The sequence below is a fragment of the Carcharhinus amblyrhynchos genome, chromosome 26, assembly GCF_965287045.1.
Source record: "Carcharhinus amblyrhynchos chromosome 26, sCarAmb.v2.hapA, whole genome shotgun sequence".
Taxonomy (NCBI): domain Eukaryota; kingdom Metazoa; phylum Chordata; class Chondrichthyes; order Carcharhiniformes; family Carcharhinidae; genus Carcharhinus; species Carcharhinus amblyrhynchos.
The window spans coordinates 29,742,668-29,761,149 of record NC_137349.1 but is presented as its reverse complement, the minus strand read 5'-3'; the positions used below and the strand labels follow the sequence as shown (position 1 = coordinate 29,761,149).

At 40.9% G+C, this 18,482-nt stretch overlaps 1 protein-coding gene across 9 annotated transcripts in view; it reads left to right on the top strand.

Annotated features, from left to right (window-relative positions):
• Positions 1 to 18,482, top strand: part of zfr2 (zinc finger RNA binding protein 2) — a 63,240-nt gene that overhangs the window by 36,819 nt on the left and 7,939 nt on the right. For 6 of the 9 annotated variants that reach the window (XM_080212806.1, XM_080212803.1, XM_080212805.1 and 3 more), the window contains 9 exons: positions 568 to 749; positions 2,942 to 3,061; positions 6,921 to 7,075; positions 9,024 to 9,165; positions 10,508 to 10,698; positions 14,783 to 14,954; positions 15,638 to 15,779; positions 16,150 to 16,247; positions 18,276 to 18,371. In XM_080212806.1, coding sequence (XP_080068932.1) covers positions 568 to 749; positions 2,942 to 3,061; positions 6,921 to 7,075; positions 9,024 to 9,165; positions 10,508 to 10,698; positions 14,783 to 14,954; positions 15,638 to 15,779; positions 16,150 to 16,247; positions 18,276 to 18,371 — 1,298 coding nt within the window. The remainder of the gene's footprint in view (positions 1 to 567; positions 750 to 2,941; positions 3,062 to 6,920; positions 7,076 to 9,023; positions 9,166 to 10,507; positions 10,699 to 14,782; positions 14,955 to 15,637; positions 15,780 to 16,149; positions 16,248 to 18,275; positions 18,372 to 18,482) is intronic. The other 3 variants (XM_080212809.1, XM_080212807.1, XM_080212804.1) reach the window with 1 other exon arrangement.

The following is an 18,482-nucleotide window of genomic DNA, read 5'->3' as shown; positions in this document are numbered from 1 at the left end:
AATCCAGATTAAATTTGATAATTGCTATTTAGGTGAGAAAAGCTTTTAGTCCTAACTGATTGGCCTTTAGGGAAAGAGGCTACTGATTTGGACTGGATGTTGAGCTCCATGGTCATAACAGAATACTGTTAAATCAGCTGACCTTTTACAACTTGAGTTACAACATTTAAGCAAATTGTTTGTAATATGCATTATGTGATAGGGGAATAAGGGAGACTCCAGGAATATAGTCATGTTAGTCCAAACAGATTTTGCACTGGAGTCTCAGTCCAACTTGGAGTCTGGAGTGCAAGTGGAGTAAGTGCTTTCATTCCACTCTGGAACCAGGTTGGGCCATAGCTCTGGATTTGCATTGTTTGTATCAATACAACATTTGTGGTACAAATACATCTGATGGAAGGCTTTGCGCCTATTGTAAAGTTCTAGGCTTCAGTGTGTGATTCATCTGTCATTGCCAGACGAGGTGTACTGGTACGGTAATTGCATGTAGTTTACCTACTAGCAAATACGCACTGCAACCTAGCTACTGTTTGAAGAAATTCAAAAACTTTTCTTCTGCGTTCAAAGGAGGAAACAAATTACAGACGATGGGAAACAAAATGGAAGAAGTTAAAGTCCCAAATGCTAAGCCAGAGCCCCAGATGCAGGAATTCAAGCCTGAGCAGATCGCAGCACCAGTGCCAGCTTCCACTATCCCAGCGCAGCTTCAGAACGATGTCCAACCTGTAGGCCACGATTATGTAGAAGAGGTAGCTATGTCTAAATGTGTATAAAAAGAATTTTATTCCATTCCAGGGGAGGGAAGTATGTCATTCCTAAAGGAGAACTTTTGTTTTAAGAACTGAAAGCTTTTAATAACTGTTACGATAATTTGTGAAAGGAAGGAGAGTCTAGGGGAACTTGTATATAAATAACCTTTCCCTCCTTCCTTCTCTCTTGCCTACCAAAAATTTCATCTAACCGATATTTTCTGAAACATGCTTCTCGTTACTAATGCAAGTTTTATTCATGCTCTGCTGAGTTGATAATTATTCCCAGGACAGTGAGGAGAATATTTGGGCAGCCTATCCTCTTGTTATCTACAGCAGCTCCTGCAGTGCATAATGTAAGAAATAGGAATAGACCATACAAACGCTCTTGAATTTGCTCCACCGATCAATATGGTCTTGGCTGATCACTCCCAACTCTTTCATTCAATGAGAGACCAAAAATTGACATATCTCCATCTTAAACATACTCAATGATGGAACATCCAGAACCCTCTGTGATAGACGATTCCAAAAATTCATAATCCGCTGAGTCCTAAGTGATTTTATGCCATAACCGGTTTGGAATAAGGAATCAAATGGTTTGGGGAGCAGAAGGAGTTGTCCCATCCAAATTGAATATTGCTCTTGGTCAATACCTGCAAATGAAGAATCATCTGGCTTATATATTGGAAACTGCTGAAACCATTTCTCACTTAGAACTAGTACCTTCGTAGGAGAGGGCTCAGAATGTCCCATGACTCTCCACTATAGTTGTATTGTGAACCTGGTAGAAGGAAGAATTAAGAACATGTATCATTTTCAGCTGGAGAGTACTTTATCCAGGGCGAGCAGATACAATTCAATCCCCATTTTGATATCATACATTCTGTCCTTTTTGTCATTTCCATTATAAATGCCTGTGTCCACAATTCTAATGGAAATTGGTCAAGTATGCAAACTTGCATTGAACCTTCCCTACATTACTAGCATAGTAGTAATTGCATGATGTATGCATAATTAGATGTAAACATGTGTATACAAATATATTGATGCATTTGACAGTGCATGCAGATGTTAGCACTATTATTAGTTGACCTGTGATATCATCCATAATTTTAATAGTGTAGTTTCTCTCTTGCCTGTTTCTTTGTGTTGCTGTTATTTATCTTGTTTTCTGTCTTCCATTTCATGTGGAAATAAGTGTGGTTGGATAGAGAAATGTCACTGCCTCTAGGCTTCATTGGGTGATAGAAGTTGCAGGGAAAATGTGGCCCTTGGCTGATTCCTTTCTGTCACTCCATTATTTGTGCTTTCCTGTGTGCCATTGCGTTTCACTTAATTTTTCTCTGTAGCTTCACTAGCTGCTGTTCTTCCAACCCTCTCAATCTCTGTATTCTCTCCCTGTTCTTCTTTTTCTGTCGCTCATTCAGAATATTTTGTTCTTTTTTTAAACAAGATGTAATGAATTTAACTCCTAAAGCTTTGAACCCCCACGACCACCCCCCCCCCCCCCCCCCCCCCCGCCTCCTGATATCTTTCAAGATGTTTTGAGCAGACTTTGAGAAACTGAAGAAAGATACATTCCTTATAGTAGCTGACTGAACTGTAATCATACCTCAAATTATGCGTATTGCACAATCCTATTTCAATTTACAGCATTGTAGCTCTGGACAAAACTATCAACATCAAGCCCAGACTTTTGACAGAAGCTGTGGCCTTTAAGTAAAAACTTCAGTGAAGACATGTAAAAACAATTCAGTAATTAAAACTTGACCATTCTCTGCAATAACTAATGTTTTTGATTTTTATGAATTGTCTTGATTAAACTTTTAGTTTGGATATTAGAAATTACAGTTGGGTGGGGAAAGGGCAAAGTTAAAAAGAAGCCATATTGAGAATTTTGAGACCCCAGAGGTCTAATTGCATGATTCACGTTAGGTTTGTATGAGTGTTTTCACATGCCAAATGGGTGTGAATATGGGAATTTATAATGGTTAGGGTATTGCCAGAAGTGGCTGAAATGTAGGAACCAATAACGTAGGCAGTTCAGAAACTTTTGGGTTGATTGCATTTTTGTGAAATGTTTCTCTCAGATTTTGGGGGGATGCTGTCTTGTGTTTTTTTTTGGCCCGTCCAACCCAAGTTAATTTGCCCACTTGCTCATGCAGTTTCTACTGTTGTACTTCATTTAGGTCTGGAATGATGAAGGAAAAGTGATCAGATTTCACTGTAAGCTTTGTGAATGTAGCTTTAATGATCCTAATGCAAAGGACATGCATCTAAAAGGTCGTAGGCATAGGCTACAGTATAAGGTAAGAACTTCAATGTTTTATGTTTAACTACAGTGCACTGTTGTGTTTCTTTTTGTGTGGGCATTGGTAAATATTATGCTTTGGTCATTAGTGATTGCTGCATTGTTCTATATAATCGTAGAATCCCTACTGTGCAGAAGATGCCGTTTGGCCAATCGAGTTTGGACCTACTCTCTGACAGAGCATTTTGCCCAGGCACTCACCCCTGTCCTATCCCTGTAACCCCACACATTTACTGTGGTTAATCCAACTAATCTAGACATCTTGGGACACTAAGGGGTGATTTAGCATGGCCAATCCACCAGTTTCTTCCCATAATCTTTGGTCACCCAAGACCAGAAACTAATCTGGATCCCTGGAGCTGTGAGGCAGCAGTATTAATCACTGTGCCGCCGTGCTGCCTTTGAGCATAACTGTACATAGGTCTAATTTAGTTTGTACACCACTTAACAAGGACACTTGTTGAACTAAAAGAAAACCTTTCTCGTGTTCTTATTGAAGAATAGGTAGTTTGAGGAGTGTGTTGGTCCTGCTGGTTTGTTCGAGGTGGCTAGTTAAATGAAGTCTTGCTTTGCAGAAGTGAGTGCTAGTAGTGGGGTGATATTCCAGGGCTGAGTTGATTAATGTCGAATCGGTCAGAGAGAGGGGTGAGAGAGAGAGAGTACTCTCTTTGACTGCACAGACCGTGATGGTGCATTCTTTGATGGATTGATGGACGTTGTTTGCTTTGTTGCAACAGCTCTTGGTTATCTCTCAATCACCCATACTGTGCATTGTTTTATTTTGAGCGATTTACATATTCCATTTTCTCGATTATTGATGGATCCGTATTATTCTGCAATAGTTATACATTAAAATGGATCGAGAGTAAAATGTTTCCAGATAATTAGGCGCCTATAATGTTTTATTTGTCTCAGCAAAATCTGGTATAACAATCGCTTGTTTAAGTTGGTAGTTTTTCATGTTAGGTAAGTGGCTCACAGTTTTGTTTTTGATCCATTTCAGACAGTTTAGTCATGATCTAAGGGTGAGGGGGGAGAAGTATAATTTGTATATGAGAGGAAGGTTCTTCACGCAGAGGGTCGTGGGGGTATGGAACACGCTACCGAGTAGGGTGGTGGAGGCAGGCACGTTGGACTTGTTTAAGGATTACTTAGATAGACACATGAGCGAAACAAGGATGGAGTGTTATAGTAGAGGGTATTAAATAGGGTCAGAGCCTCGGGAGACACTGGAAATGTAGAATTACACGTTAATGTTTTTGTCTTTTTATTCCGCAGGTGTCGGTCCACCTTGTTGTCAAACAAGGGGCATACACACGGTGGGTCGTGCGTGGGCTGCTCTTGGAGGTTCCGGGAGTGGCCTGGTACTTCGTGTTGGTGTGTGTGCTTGATCCTGGACCAGTAGACGGGCGCCGCAACAGCTCAGTGACTAGCACTGCTAGCTGTGCAGATACATGGATTTGGGCCTGTGTCTGTGGGAGTTTGCGCATTCTCCCTGTGGTTGTGTGGGTTTCCTCCAGGCGCTCCTGTTTCCTCCCACACCCCAAAGATGTGCTCTTAGGCTGATTGGTATACCAAATTGACACTATTCTCCCCTGAATCTGGCTAAGTTAGGGGTTCCACTCGCATACACGCAGGGCAGGGTAGGTGTAGGAGGATGCGGCGGCGCTGGCTTGTGGGGCCGAAGGGCCTGTTTCCCGTGCTGGGTTGTTCTTTGTTCTTAGTTACTTTGTGTGTTTTGATGTTGTTTGAATAGTCTTTCCTCTGTTCTCCCTGTGACTGGCTCACATGTCCTGCAAACAGATGAGATGAGTAATTTGTTAACATGGTCGTCAACAATGTATATGGGCAAAGTGTCACATGGTTGTGAACAGGCATGATGGGTCTAGAACATACAAAAGCTGCCCACAAACACTTAATTGAAAAATTGTGTCTGCCTTCCTCCTCATCAAATTCCACAGATCCTTTGGATGCAGCTTGCTGTAGCTTATGGCCCAAAGTCGGTGCTGTGCATCTGTGTGTAAAGGCTGTGGTACTATTTTGTGTTGAAACCCAAACACGGATTACAGATCTGGCTCTGCAGGTTTAGTGAGTCAAGAGTAAATGAACTGGATCCAAGTACTAGTCCCAGATCTGTTTCCTTTGCCACTTGATCATTTTTAATAACAGCAATGGCACATGGATTGAAGTGAGATGCCGGCATTGGACTGGCATAGTAAGAAGTCTCACAACACCAGGTTAAAATCCAACAGGTTTATTTGGTAGCACAAGTTTTTGGAGTGTCATTCCTCTCCACTCACCTGAAGAAGGAGCGACACACCGAAAGCTTGTGCCTCCAAATAAACGTGTTGGACTTTAACCTGGTGTTGTGAGACTTTTTACATGGGTTGAAAGCAGCAAATCTAGCACTGCTGTGATTGAAACACCTAATCTATTCAATAACACTCTTACAGTTACAAGCTCAATGGCTATTGAGTTGGCTATATACAAAATAATTTTTGGGTGAATACGTAACAGTACTTGAGAATTAGGTACAAAGAGTTCTAATTAAGTGCCGGCAATTTTTCTTCCTTTCTCCTTCTCTCTCTCTCATCCAAGCTGTAAGGCCATGGAGCATGCTGGGAATCCCATATCTACTTCATCCATCATTGCCTGAGGCCGTTCAGATTTTTAAGTCCTTTACTTCAGTCTGAATGATTGTTAGGTTTTGGCAGACGATGACTTGAGAACTGCTCTGACTTTCCAGATGGTTCATTACCTTTCTAAATTCTTCCCTCCTGTATAGGACCACTCTTTTCCTGATTGGTTGTGAAAGTGCATAATTACCAAATCCCAAACCATGACCTCTGCCTCCTTGATCAACAGGCACTTGGGACTATTCCCACCTCCCAAGTTCCCCACAAGTGTTACACCACCCAGCTTTTGAAATATATCACTGTTCCTTCATTGCCACTGGGTCAAAGTCCTGGAGCTCGTTCTGTGACAGTGCTGTGGGAAAGACTTTACAACATAGATTATGTTGACTCAAGAAAGCAGCTTGCCACTGCTTTCCTCTGAAACAGTTAGAGATGGTCAGTACATGAATAAATTAGTTGTATTCTGTCTCACATTCACCCTGACTTGGTTCAATTGTGTCTTCAGTTAGGTTCACACAATGTACAACCTTTGCATTTGTATTTTCAATCATAAATCATGTGCAAACATAAAATTGAACCGCTAGAAATACAAAGCAGATCAAATCAAATCAGAAAGTGAATTACAGCTTAATTGCTCTGGTGCACATGAAACAACCTGGGTCTTTATTTTTCAGCTACTGATCTCTGGCATTTTCAATTGGATAAGTTTTTCTCTATTTCAAACCTGGGGAAAGCTTATTGGAATAAATACTGGCTTAAGAATGGTTTCGATGGAGTTTGATTAACAGATCCTTAAAATCAGTGGACTTCTGAACTAAACTAATTTATGATGTCTGAGCAATTTTTAAAAATTCCTGTTTATATAAATAAGCAAGTGAAACAGAACAAAAACAATTTTTATTATTAATAGTTACTTGGTGGTGCAGAACCTGAATGTTGCATTGTTGTTCTGAGTCCAGAGGTGCAGGTTAGGTGGATTGGCCATGCTAAATTGCCCCTTAATGTCAATGGGATTAACAGGGTAAATACATGGGCTTACAGGGATAGGGCCTGGGTAGGATTATTATCGGTGCAGGCTCGATGCACTGCACTGTAGGGATTCTATGATTCTATTTGATCTTGTGAATCTGCTGAGTGCAACTGCGTATCTGTTTTCTTTCAGCAATACTCAGTTTTTTATCATGTTGCAAAAATGTTTATGCTCTCTCTCTTTATTTCAAGAAAAAAGTGAATCCAGATCTTCAAGTAGAAATAAAACCTAGTATCCGAGCCAGGAAAATCCATGAGGAGAAGATGAGAAAACAAATGCAGAAGGAGGAGTACTGGAGGAGGAGAGAAGAGGAGGAGCGCTGGCGAATGGAAATGAGGTTAACATGGTATTTTAGATGGAAACTGATCCACAAATGAAATAGTCCATGAGGTCCTGGCAGCTTCTTGGCATCATATGACTGCAAGGCTGCTGTAATTTAATGAATCAAAAACCCACGAATTCTTATGAATGAATGTTCACTCAAATTAAGCAAAGATATGGAAACCCTTGTATAGGGGTCACTGATAAAGATGGTCAGTGGAATTGCCAAAGCAGCGAACTCTTTAAATCTTGGTGAAACTGATCAAAACTGGAACTTTGTTGTCTACATGTCTTGCCACATACTGAATATTGTGATCTTGCTTTTGAACCTGACAAAGGTTACGTTGTTCTTCTGTGCATTGTACAATTCAAAGTGCTCGTGGGCTGATGACAGGCCTCTGCCGCATTCAAATCCAGAACCACTTGAATTGTAGAAATTGGTACAATCTGCACATTCATTCAACCTTGTTTTCTAAATGAGTTCAAGAATCTGCAGCAAAAGGTCATTTAGACTTACACTGAGAAAAATAGGGTTTTGTAATAGTTCTGTCACGATAGGCTCAATACCTTTTTTGGGAAATTTGTACTCCTAGATTCTTTCAATCAGCAGTGCAGAAATTAGATTAGATTGCCCAGCATGGTTAGCACTGCTGCCTCACAGGGCCAGGGTTTGATGCCCAGTTTAGGTCACTGTCTGTGCAAAGTCTGTATGTTCTTTCCATTTCTGTGTGGGTTTCCTTCAGGTGCTCTGATTTCCTCCCATAGTCCGAAAGATGTGCCTGTTAGGTGGATTGGCTGTGCTAAATTGCCTCTTAGTGTCCCGAGATGTTCAGGTTGGGGAGATTAGCGGGATAAATGTATGGTATTAGGGTGGGGGTTGGGCCTGGGTAATATGCTGTGAGAGTTGTTACCGACTCAATGGGCCAAATGGCCTCCATCTGCACTGTGGGGATTCTGTGATTCAGTCTCTTGGCTATTGGTAAAACATGGTGTGCAAATTGGCTGGTGCATTCACCTTCCTAAGTATCTGCAATTCAAAGTAGTTCATTGTATGTGAAATACTTGTGATTTTTAGAACATAAGAACATAAGAACATAAGAAATAGGAGCAGGAGTAGGCCATCTGGCCTTTCGAGCCTGCCCCGCCATTCAATAAGATCATGGCTGATCTGTCGTGGCTCAGTTCCACATTCCCGCCCTCTCCCCATAACCCTTAATCCCCTCTCTTATCAAAAACCCATCAACCCGCGTCTTAAAAATATTTAGCGAGGTAGCCTCCACCACTTCAACGGGCAGAGAATTCCAGAGATTCACCACCCTTTGAGTGAAGAAGTTCCTCCTCAACTCTGTTCTAAACCGCCCCCCCTTTATCTTGAGGCTGTGCCCCCTCGTCCTACTGTCCTTTCTGAGCGGGAAGAGTCTCCACCTCTATCCTATCCATCCCATTCATCATCTTATACGTCTCAATGAGATCTCCCCTCATTCTTCTAAACTCTAACGAGTACAAGCCTAGTTTATTCAGCCTCTCCTCATAGCTCAACCCCCTCAACTCCGGCATCAGCTTAGTAAATCTCCTCTGCACTCCCTCCAAGGCCAAAATATCCTTGCGTAAGTACGGCGCCCAAAACTGCACACAGTACTCCAGCTGCGGCCTCACCAATGCCCTATACAGCCGCAGCAAGACCTCCCTACTTTTATATTCAATCCCCCTCGCTATGAAGGCCAGCATCCCATTTGCCTTCCTGACCACCTGCTGCACCTGCAGGCTGGGTTTTTGCGACTCATGCACAAGGACCCCGAGGTCCCTCTGCACCGTCGCCTTCTGCAGTTTTTCTCCACGTAAGTAATAATCCTTCCTACCATTATTCCTACCAAAGTGGACCACCTCGCACTTGCCAACATTAAATTCCATTTGCTAGTTCCTGGCCCATTCGAGAGTCTGTGTTTCTAAGGCTTTCTGTTCCACATTTGTAGGCGGTATGAAGAGGAGATGTATTGGAGGAGAGTAGAGGAAGAACATATTTATTGGGAAGAGCAACGTCGCAGGTTAGCACCAGACTGGCATCCGCCACCGCTCATGGGAAGACTGGGCATGCCACAAGCACCTGCACCCATGGTATGTTTTGAACCCATGGCATTTCATACTCATTCAAAAAGGAGTTCCTGAATGGGTCAAAGTTCAGACTATCTTGTGCCTTAAAATGGCAAATTGTCTTCTCTCAGCAAAATGGCACATATAAAAGATTACCTCTGTTGCTTTTGAGCATTCAATTCAGTAAATATTGTCATGTTACAGATAAAAATTAAGATTTACATTAGAACTGTTCAAATATTGTTAAACCATTGCTACAAAGTTTTCCCATTTCATCATCCCCAATTTTTTAAAGTATAAACAAAAAAGAGCTCCAAAACCTTGGAAGTGCCCTTGAATACATCTGGAAACCTCTCCTAAATCAGTAGTCATCACAATGAATGAATACTTTAGTTTGCACATTGTGCTTAAATGGCAGAACCTGACTGCTGCTAAATCAATAGTCCTCTAAGCTTACATTTGATGTGTTTTCTGCCATCATGTTCTGAAGTGATTTGATCTGTACTGAACATGAAGGACATAATTGTCCTGGGTTCCTGCTGCAGCTCACAATCCAATGATCCCTACTGGAAAAGTATTTATGACTGTTGGATAAGGAATAGTGTTCATGTTAAGGTGCCCAGCCCTGGTCGTGTACAAACACTTAAGCCACCTCCTTCTCCCACCCATCTCTGTCTTTGTGTAGAGTGGACACTGGGGTAAGATTGTGACTGGTGCCTATGCTGCTCTACTCCAAAAGGAAATATGTATCTCTCTCTCTCTCTCTCTGTCACTCACTCACACACACACACACCCCTTAAGAGAGATGTAGAAAAATTGGATTAAAGTAAAAGTAAAGTTTATTTATTAGTCACAAGTAGGCTTACATTAACACTGCAATGAAGTTACTGTGAAAATCTCAGTAGGTATAAAGAGGGAAGGAGAATTCTTCAAGAGGGCAGAGCTGCAATTGGTCTTGGTCAAGCCATGGTGCAGCAATGTGCATAGATAATCAGGAATATTATAAGACACCAGCTAGCATTGGTGTCTGAAACTCCATATAATATTTTTCCCAAATGTAAAGAGAAACTGTATTTAATATTGTTTGCTGTAGTGTAATAACTCCTCGTGCTGAGAGAAATCCTCTCTTCTTTTGGAGCAGAGACCTGAAGTTCCTGTTTGTTTCCCAGGTTCATTGTCTCGCCGCTTCCAAAGCGGGTAAGGGGCTCATCATTCATATTTGATTCTAAAATGACAACAGAAGTTGCTACAGCCTGCTTTGCAGCAGTATGTTAAATGTTCACGCTGATTCCTTTTCTTGGTACAGGAGGTGCTGAGATGTGGCCTATAGATAGCTGTATGTTAATGATTGCATTAAATGTTTCAGCCTCCACGTCGCCCCGATTCCTCAGATGACCGCTACATCATGACAAAACATGCTAGTATTTATCCCACAGAAGAAGAATTACAGGCCGTGCAGAGGATTGTCTCTCAAACAGAACGGGCTCTCAAGCTGGTGTCAGATGTTATCTCTGATCAAGAAGACTTTAATGAAGGTGTAGACAATGTGGAGAAGGGGTAAGAAACCCACAGCTGTGGCCCAGCTAAAGCAGGGTAGTGATGTCTTGTGATATTGCCATCATGCCGGTTTGTACTTTGGTAGGATCTTAACTTTGCAGAAGGAACTTGCATTTATACAATGCATAAATTGAGTGTTCCAGATCAGAATTGCAGTAATTGGTATGTAGGAAAGTCTAATATCCAGTTTGCATATCACAAAGTTCCACCAACAACAATGAAATGAAGAACATGCTAATCTGTTTTGTTAAAATGAAAAAAAAATGAAAGACTTGCATTTGTGAAGATTTTCACAACCTGGGGCCACCCTAAAATACAGCCAGTGGAGTTCTTTTGAAATGTAGTCACCTGATGCAATGTTGAAGCATGGCTCACCGTCTGAACATATCAAGCTTTCACAGACAACAATGACATTGACCGAATAAAATGTTCTGTGATGTTTATGATGTCTACCTATTGCCCAGAACTCTGGGATGAACTTCTTTGCTCCCCTTCAATTTAGTGCCACAGAATAATTTATGTTCATCTGAGTGAACAGACAGTGTCTCGCTTTAATACCTCATCTGAAAGACAACACTTCTGACAATGCAGTGTTCTGTTTGTTGCACTGAAGCATCAGCCTGGATCCTTGTGTTCAAGTTTCTAGAGTGTGATTTGAATGATATTGGTATGGGAAGAATTTTGCGAGAAGAGCTTTCTGTCCCTTTTCTGGTAATGCCATGAAATCTTTGTCCTGAATGAGTGTTCGGGCAATACAGCACTCTCTCTGTAATGCACCATATCATAGGATTTAAATCCACAGCCTCTTGACTCAGGCAACTTGTTACCCCTGAGTCAAGCTATCAGTTTTAGCAGCATAATTCACCAGAGTATGAATTATCACTAGCGATTGAAATGCAGAAGCACAGAGCAACTTTCTTGTCTCATCTCCTAAAATGTGTTCTCATTATTGGGATATCACGTCCAAATGGTGTTTCTTCACACTTGGAGCCTGGTCTTTCAATGTAACAGAATAGTGCAGTTCTGGAGGTCATTTGGCCCTTCATTTCTGTGCTGGCTGTTTGACTTGGCCAATTTAACCACACTCTAGCTTCATCCCAGTATACCCGCAAATTAGCCCTCTTCAAGAACTTGCCTAGTTCCCTTTTCAAAGTTCCTGATTCCACCACTCTTTCAGGTAGTGTGTTCCACATCTTGATCACTGGAAACCTACTATCATTTCTTCTTTTGCCAATTACTTTTAATGTTGCTGCCTGTGGTTACTAATCTCTGCTTGTTTTAGGAAGCAGTTTCTTTCCCATACATCATCAAAACATATTACAGTATATACCTTTATTAAGTCACTGGTGAACCGTCTCTGTTGTGAGCAGAACAATTTAAACTTCTCCAATCTATCTGTATAACTGCTGTCTCTCTCTCTCTTCTCTCTCTCCACCCCCGCAATTACACACCTCTTAAATCAGTAAACCACATACAAACCAGCATTTACATCTGAACTTTCACTGCACAAAGCATAACCTTCCAGTAGCTCACTCAAGTGGTCATTAAAGTTGAGCAGACCAATTTGATTTGACATACTTGTATCTAAAGTTAAGATAGACTATTAGATTATTATCTAACAGCCTCTTCAATGTGTTCTAATCCAGACTTTTCATTTTGTTGTGCCCAAGTTGATTTACAGTTAGTTAGCCTAAAAAAAAGCAGGCTTGACTGACTTTGTGGACTGAATGTAATGCCTAGGGTGTAATAAATGACTTTTATAATCTGCAGTTTATCAATGCAAGCCATAAATGCTGACTTGTTTTCTGAGGACTAACTGTTCTTTCACTATGATCTTAGTTCACAATGAGTAGCTTAATGCAGCTAAGCACAGGGGAAGGTTACATCACAGATACCACTTGTCCTGCCATTTATCAAATATACTGTCTGGAGAATTCATAATGTATCTGCTGATCTATTGTGTATGGTTAAGGCTGGCTTTGCTTTGGTGTATACAAAGATGTGCTTACTGCACATTTGAAAAAATCTGAAGCTAGCCATTGGGATCAAGTGAGTTTTCCACTTGTAGTTCAAGGGTATTACATATTTAGAGAATGTTGTGTGAGATTATAAAGACCTTTAAGAACCATAATGAGTGGCTTCAAGGTTGTTGTCACAGGCCTGCCCACATCAGTTAAGCTTTTGAAACAAACCTCACTATTGTTACTAGGCAGTTGGAATTGCTTCAATCAGTGGAGTTTAGCAAATCCATAATTGGATCACTTTTTACATTTTTACACTATTAAATATGACACTTTGCCCACCATATTGTCCCTTTAGCATAACTCTGGATTTTTATCAGCCTGTAGTCTAAAGTGGAATTTTGGCAAACCCTCCCCCGAATGATAACCTTTCTCTGGTGTGGCTGGCTGCTATGTGGAGTAGTATTTGTAGCCCTCATTTCTGTTCTTTTCTACCACCCAACCACAGAGCTGGTTAGAGAAGATGTGCCAGGGTTTGCTGCACTGGAGGCCCATCTGGTATTTGAATAGGGTCTGATTGTCAGTAATGTGTTGTGCACTGATGAATTATTTTGGGTGGGAGATGGGGAAATTTACAGATACTCCCGTATTCATTTTTAAAAATAGTTTGAAGTGTAGCAGTTGGTACTTCTGAATAGTAATGGATGGCTAGGAGGATGGTTTAGAACATACAATCCCTAGAGTGCAAAAAGGGGCCATCTGGTCCATTGAGCATTGCACCCAGGCCCTCCCTGTGCCCTATCCATAGTCCTGCACATTCACAATCGCTAACCCACATAACCTACACATCTTTAGACACCATGGCCAATCCACTTAACCTGTATACCGTAAGATTGGGAAAAAATCTGAGCACCTGAAGGAAACTCATACAGACACTGGTAAAGAGTGCAAACTCATCCACGATGCTCTGAGACAGCAGTGCTAACCACTGTCCCTCTTCATTCAAACATGAGCACATAATGTAAGCTGCCACAGATGGTGTCTGGCATGGAGATATTGTCACTGGAATCCAGGGACTGAGGGCAGATGGTGGAATTTGAAATCAATAAAAATCTGGATTTAAAAGTCCACCGATAATCATGAAACCACTGTCGATTATTATAAGACCTCACCTGGTTCATTAATACCTTTAAGATGGGATCAGCCATCCTTACCTGGCTACGTGTGACTCCAGACTCTCAGCAATATGGTTGACTCTTAAATGCCAGCTGAAAGGCCATTCGATTCAAGGGCAGTTGGGCATTGGCAATAAATGCTCACCCACATGAATTAATTTTTTAAAAAGTGCTACGTTTCTAATGAAACGTCAATCTGAGGCTACACGTTACACATTCCACATTCGTAGATTGTATGGCACTATTTAAAGAAGTGCTGTAAGCTGTCCTAACTAATGTTGCCCCCTGAACCAGCACCATCAAAGGACTAATTAATTGGTTTAAGGATCTTTCAGTATGTAAAATGGCTGCCCAGTGTTCTTGCATAAGTGACTGTTCCTTACAAAGTAGTATTGTAGAAATGTTCGGCATTCTGAGCACATGCTGTGGTGTTATATACGATGCAAATACCACTCTTCTGCTCTCAATCAGCTGCCGTTGTGGCTTCAGGCTTGGTGGGCAGGATTTTCCACCTGTGTTTGCTCTAAAACCGGAAAACCCTTTCCGTGGTCCACATGCTATGATCCCCATGGGAAAATTCAATCCAAGGTTTATGTGTCTTCCTTAAAGAAGTTCTTGGATTTTCTTGAAAATATAACTGAAACGTACTTCACTTTTAACTGAAGTATAAAGCAACAATGTAATGAGTGTTGGCCATGTTCCTGTACTCCATGACTTATCCTTCATTACTCTGCCATCTACTGGCAGTAAAGAAGCAATGCAAAAAATGAGTATTGTTGGCACTTGTACGTAACTTGCCAGATTTTACAAAGTGAATTTTAAATAATTGGTATGAATTACATTTCGAACTGAAATTAAAACTGGTTTCTGCTTTCATGTTTTTAAAAAAAAAACTTTTAAAATCTCTTTTAACTGACATTTAAAGGATTTCCTGTGATGTTTTCACAGAAAAGGTGACCTTGGAGCACGTGTGCTGAAAGGGGTCATGCGTGTTGGCGTGCTGGCAAAAGGATTGCTTCTGCGGGGTGATAGGAATGTTAATCTTATTCTGCTGTCTGCCCACAAGCCCACAAAAACCCTTCTGGAAAAAATTTCAGCTAACCTGCCCAAACAGCTCCTGGTAATCATCTTCTAACTTCATGCATGCTACAGTCTGTTTTCTGATGGATTCTGGGGGAAAATGCTTTCAAAGATTGCGCAAAGCATGAAGATAATTGTGTAGAGTGACTTATTTACTTCAGTTTAAGGCGACTATTTCATTGTATTTATAAAGATTTGCAAACACTTTCAACTGCAGTTCTATCTATTATTTAAACTGATTTAAAACCTATTGCAAGTTAGTCTGTGAACTGTGCTACACATTGAATGCAACCAAGTGACATGTTTGGATATGATTACACAGACACCCTTTTGTACCTTAGCCAAGAGTGCATGTCTAGATGCACAGATTACTTTGACTGTGAACATGAAGTATCACTGCAAAGTCAAATTCTGCACTAACACACTTTGCAGTAGAGTAATTATAAGGAGCTTGCACACTTATTAGTTTTGTCCTCTCCCTAGCGCTAGAGTCCTGAGATCAATTGTAGTTGCTTCCCCTCAAGTCCTCTTCCCCCTGTTGCTGAAATCAGCTAAATAATTGGTCCTGGCTCAGTTAGGATTATTTATCCATTGTTGCTATTCTTGTGTTGTTTGCATTGCGTGACAAAAGGCAACTCGTGAAAGATTTTCACGTAATTGGCTGTTTTGCGGTCTTAGGCTACGGATATTTCCACACAAATAGTTTGAATTTTTATTTCACAGACCGTAACAGACGAGCCGTATGAATTGAAAACCTGTCCTAGCGAATCTTGCATTTTCCTTTCTACGTGTAAAGAACCCAAGATGCAGGTCAAAATTTCACTGACGTCCCCTGTCATGCGAGACGATGTTGCGAAGGATAAAGGTGAGATTCGTATAGATACTTTAAATAACTTCTGCAAGAAAAACCTACGGGTCACTGGCATTTACCTGAATCACTGGGCTAGAATGGAGTTTGGCCGTGAATTTCAAAATATCATGGAGAGAATACAAGTGTTATGCAACCTGCTTCTGGTGCAAGTTGCACAAACCTTCTCCTTTCCATTGGTTTTAAGCTTACTATTTAATTTTCTCCCCTAGTGCCCCAGCTCTGCTCAGCTCACAGTTTCTCAGTTTGTAACTGTAGAAAACTTGTTAACATTGTGATGGCTTGTTCAGTATTCCAGCTCTCGTTTGCACATCACTACTATTAACTAACTGCTGTACTTTGGGACTATCCCCTCTTTATTTTTAAGATGCAACCTCTGCCCCAGTCCAAGATCCATCAGATGTATTGAACAAGCAAAAATGCCTTGAGGGTCTGGCTGCCCTTCGTCATGCCAAGTGGTTCCAGGTAAAAATATGCTGTATAGCAATTCATTTTTCAGTATTTGTTAGCCACGGCCAGGGCCACTGATTTATGGAGACTGTCAAATTCAATTTTTGTAGGGGATTATGTGATCCCTAGCTGGATTTTGGAATGGCTTTATATAATTTGGTCAGATTTTAGTTAAAGCCACGGTTTTATATTGAGCAACTCAATCAAAATTGGTTTCCTTTATGTAAAAATAAAGGACAAGGGCAAATCAAGAGACAATTCTGGAAATACAGAGAAGATCCTTCAGCATTGGAAGAAAGAGAAAAGTTAACTCTAAGTCCACTAATGAAGGTTCCGTACCCAGATCTTTAACTTGTCTTTTTATCTTTACAGTTGCTGATGACCCTGGGTTTTTCTACATTTTTGTTTCCATTTCATTATATTGAACTCCAGTAATTTTAGCCATATTTCAGGAATCAAACTCTAATGTTAGACAATTGAGCAGCAGTCTTGGCTATTCTCATTCTTATTTAGTGATCCCCAGAGCCAAGGAAATTACCGATCCATTGAACTCTTATCTTCAACTTGTGCATACGGGCTTGGATAGTGTCTCAGCGAAGCTTTTAAGGATATTTTTCTTAATTTTTGGACGTTCACACGTACACCTTGTTTCTGTGGTATTTTCAGGAGTGTAGTGCTGTGGCAAGCAAGTAGTTATATGTACGGGAAAAGTGGGAGGGTCTGAGGCTGCCACCTGCAAGACTGGTCTCCTGGCAATGCAAACAACGTCAGACATGTTTATGAACACTTCTCTAAACTGTTGATGGAGTTAACAACAGAATAGAGCAACGTATATAGGAAACGCATGTTACAAAATAAAAATGGTAATACGTGCATGGAATTAACTTGCTTTTCAATAACCTTTTATCAGATGCCCCAGGTCACCGCAATGTGCTATCTCGTCCACAGAATCAATTTCTAAATGCAGTTGCTATTGATAATGTGGGTGAAGGTGTAGCTATTTCTATCTGTGATTGAGCCACAAGACTACGATTACATGGTCAGTGATTTGTTATAGATTATGGCCTGGCATATCAGTTTTAGATCATAAGAAATAGGAACAGGCTGTTCAGCCCCTTGAACCTGTTCTGCCATTCAGTAGGATCATGGTTGATAAAAATTCCTCGAGTCCACCTTCCTGCATTTCTCCCGTAATCCTTGATTCCCTCAAAAACCTACCAATCTCAGACTTAATTATACACAAGGACTCTGCCCCCACAGCTCTCTGAGGCAAGGACTTTCAAATTACATGCAACCATCTGAAAGAATTTCCTCCTCTTCTCAGTTTTAAATTGGCACCCCTTTATTCTAAGGCTATGCCCTCTGGCCCATGACACTCCCATGAGGAGAAACATCCTCTTGGCATTTGCCCTGTCAAACACCTTAATCCTATATGTATCAATGAGATCACCTCTCATTCTTCTAAATTTCAATGAGTGAAGTCTCAACCTGTTTAACCATTGATCATAAGACAATCCCTCCAAATCGGTAATCATCATAGTAAATCTTCTCTGAACTGCTTCCAGTGAAATAATACCTTCTCTTAAATAAGGGGACCAAAACTGCTCACAGTACTCCAGATGTGGTCTCATCATTATAAATTGCAACAAGATTTCCCTGCTAATCTGCAATATGTTTTTAAAATGCTGGTGTTTAGTCCAGCCCTTCTCTTTTTTTTGTGCCTCTGCTCCCTGTCGCTATCAGGCTAGCGCCACTTAGTTTTTCACCAGTTCCCTTTCAAATCTTTGAAATGTTCAGTTTTTCATAAATGTATACCCTCAGTCCAAGAGATACCTGTCAAATGTTGGTAGTTGTAAAGGTTCTAAAATGCTAACTTTGATCAGAACAGTTTTACAACCAACAGTAGTATCTGAATTACTTTTACTGTGTGTCAAGCCTCTTATGGGTTGTGAACAGAAAAATATTGAATGTTACTTTCAAATTAACTGTGCGTTGTGGATTTGACAACACTGAGTATTTATCATTTTCCTTCTAAATTTAAAGGCCAGGGCTAATGGCTTGCAATCCTGCGTGATTATCATACGAATTCTGCGTGACCTGTGCCAGCGAGTACCAACGTGGGGAGCCATGCCAGACTGGGTGAGTAGGCAGTTAGTACCAAGTGCTAAATCTTTCGCATTAATTTTCTGTTGTGATAAATCATTATCTTCGCTCCTCGCCCATCATACTTTTCTCCCAAAGATCCTCCTG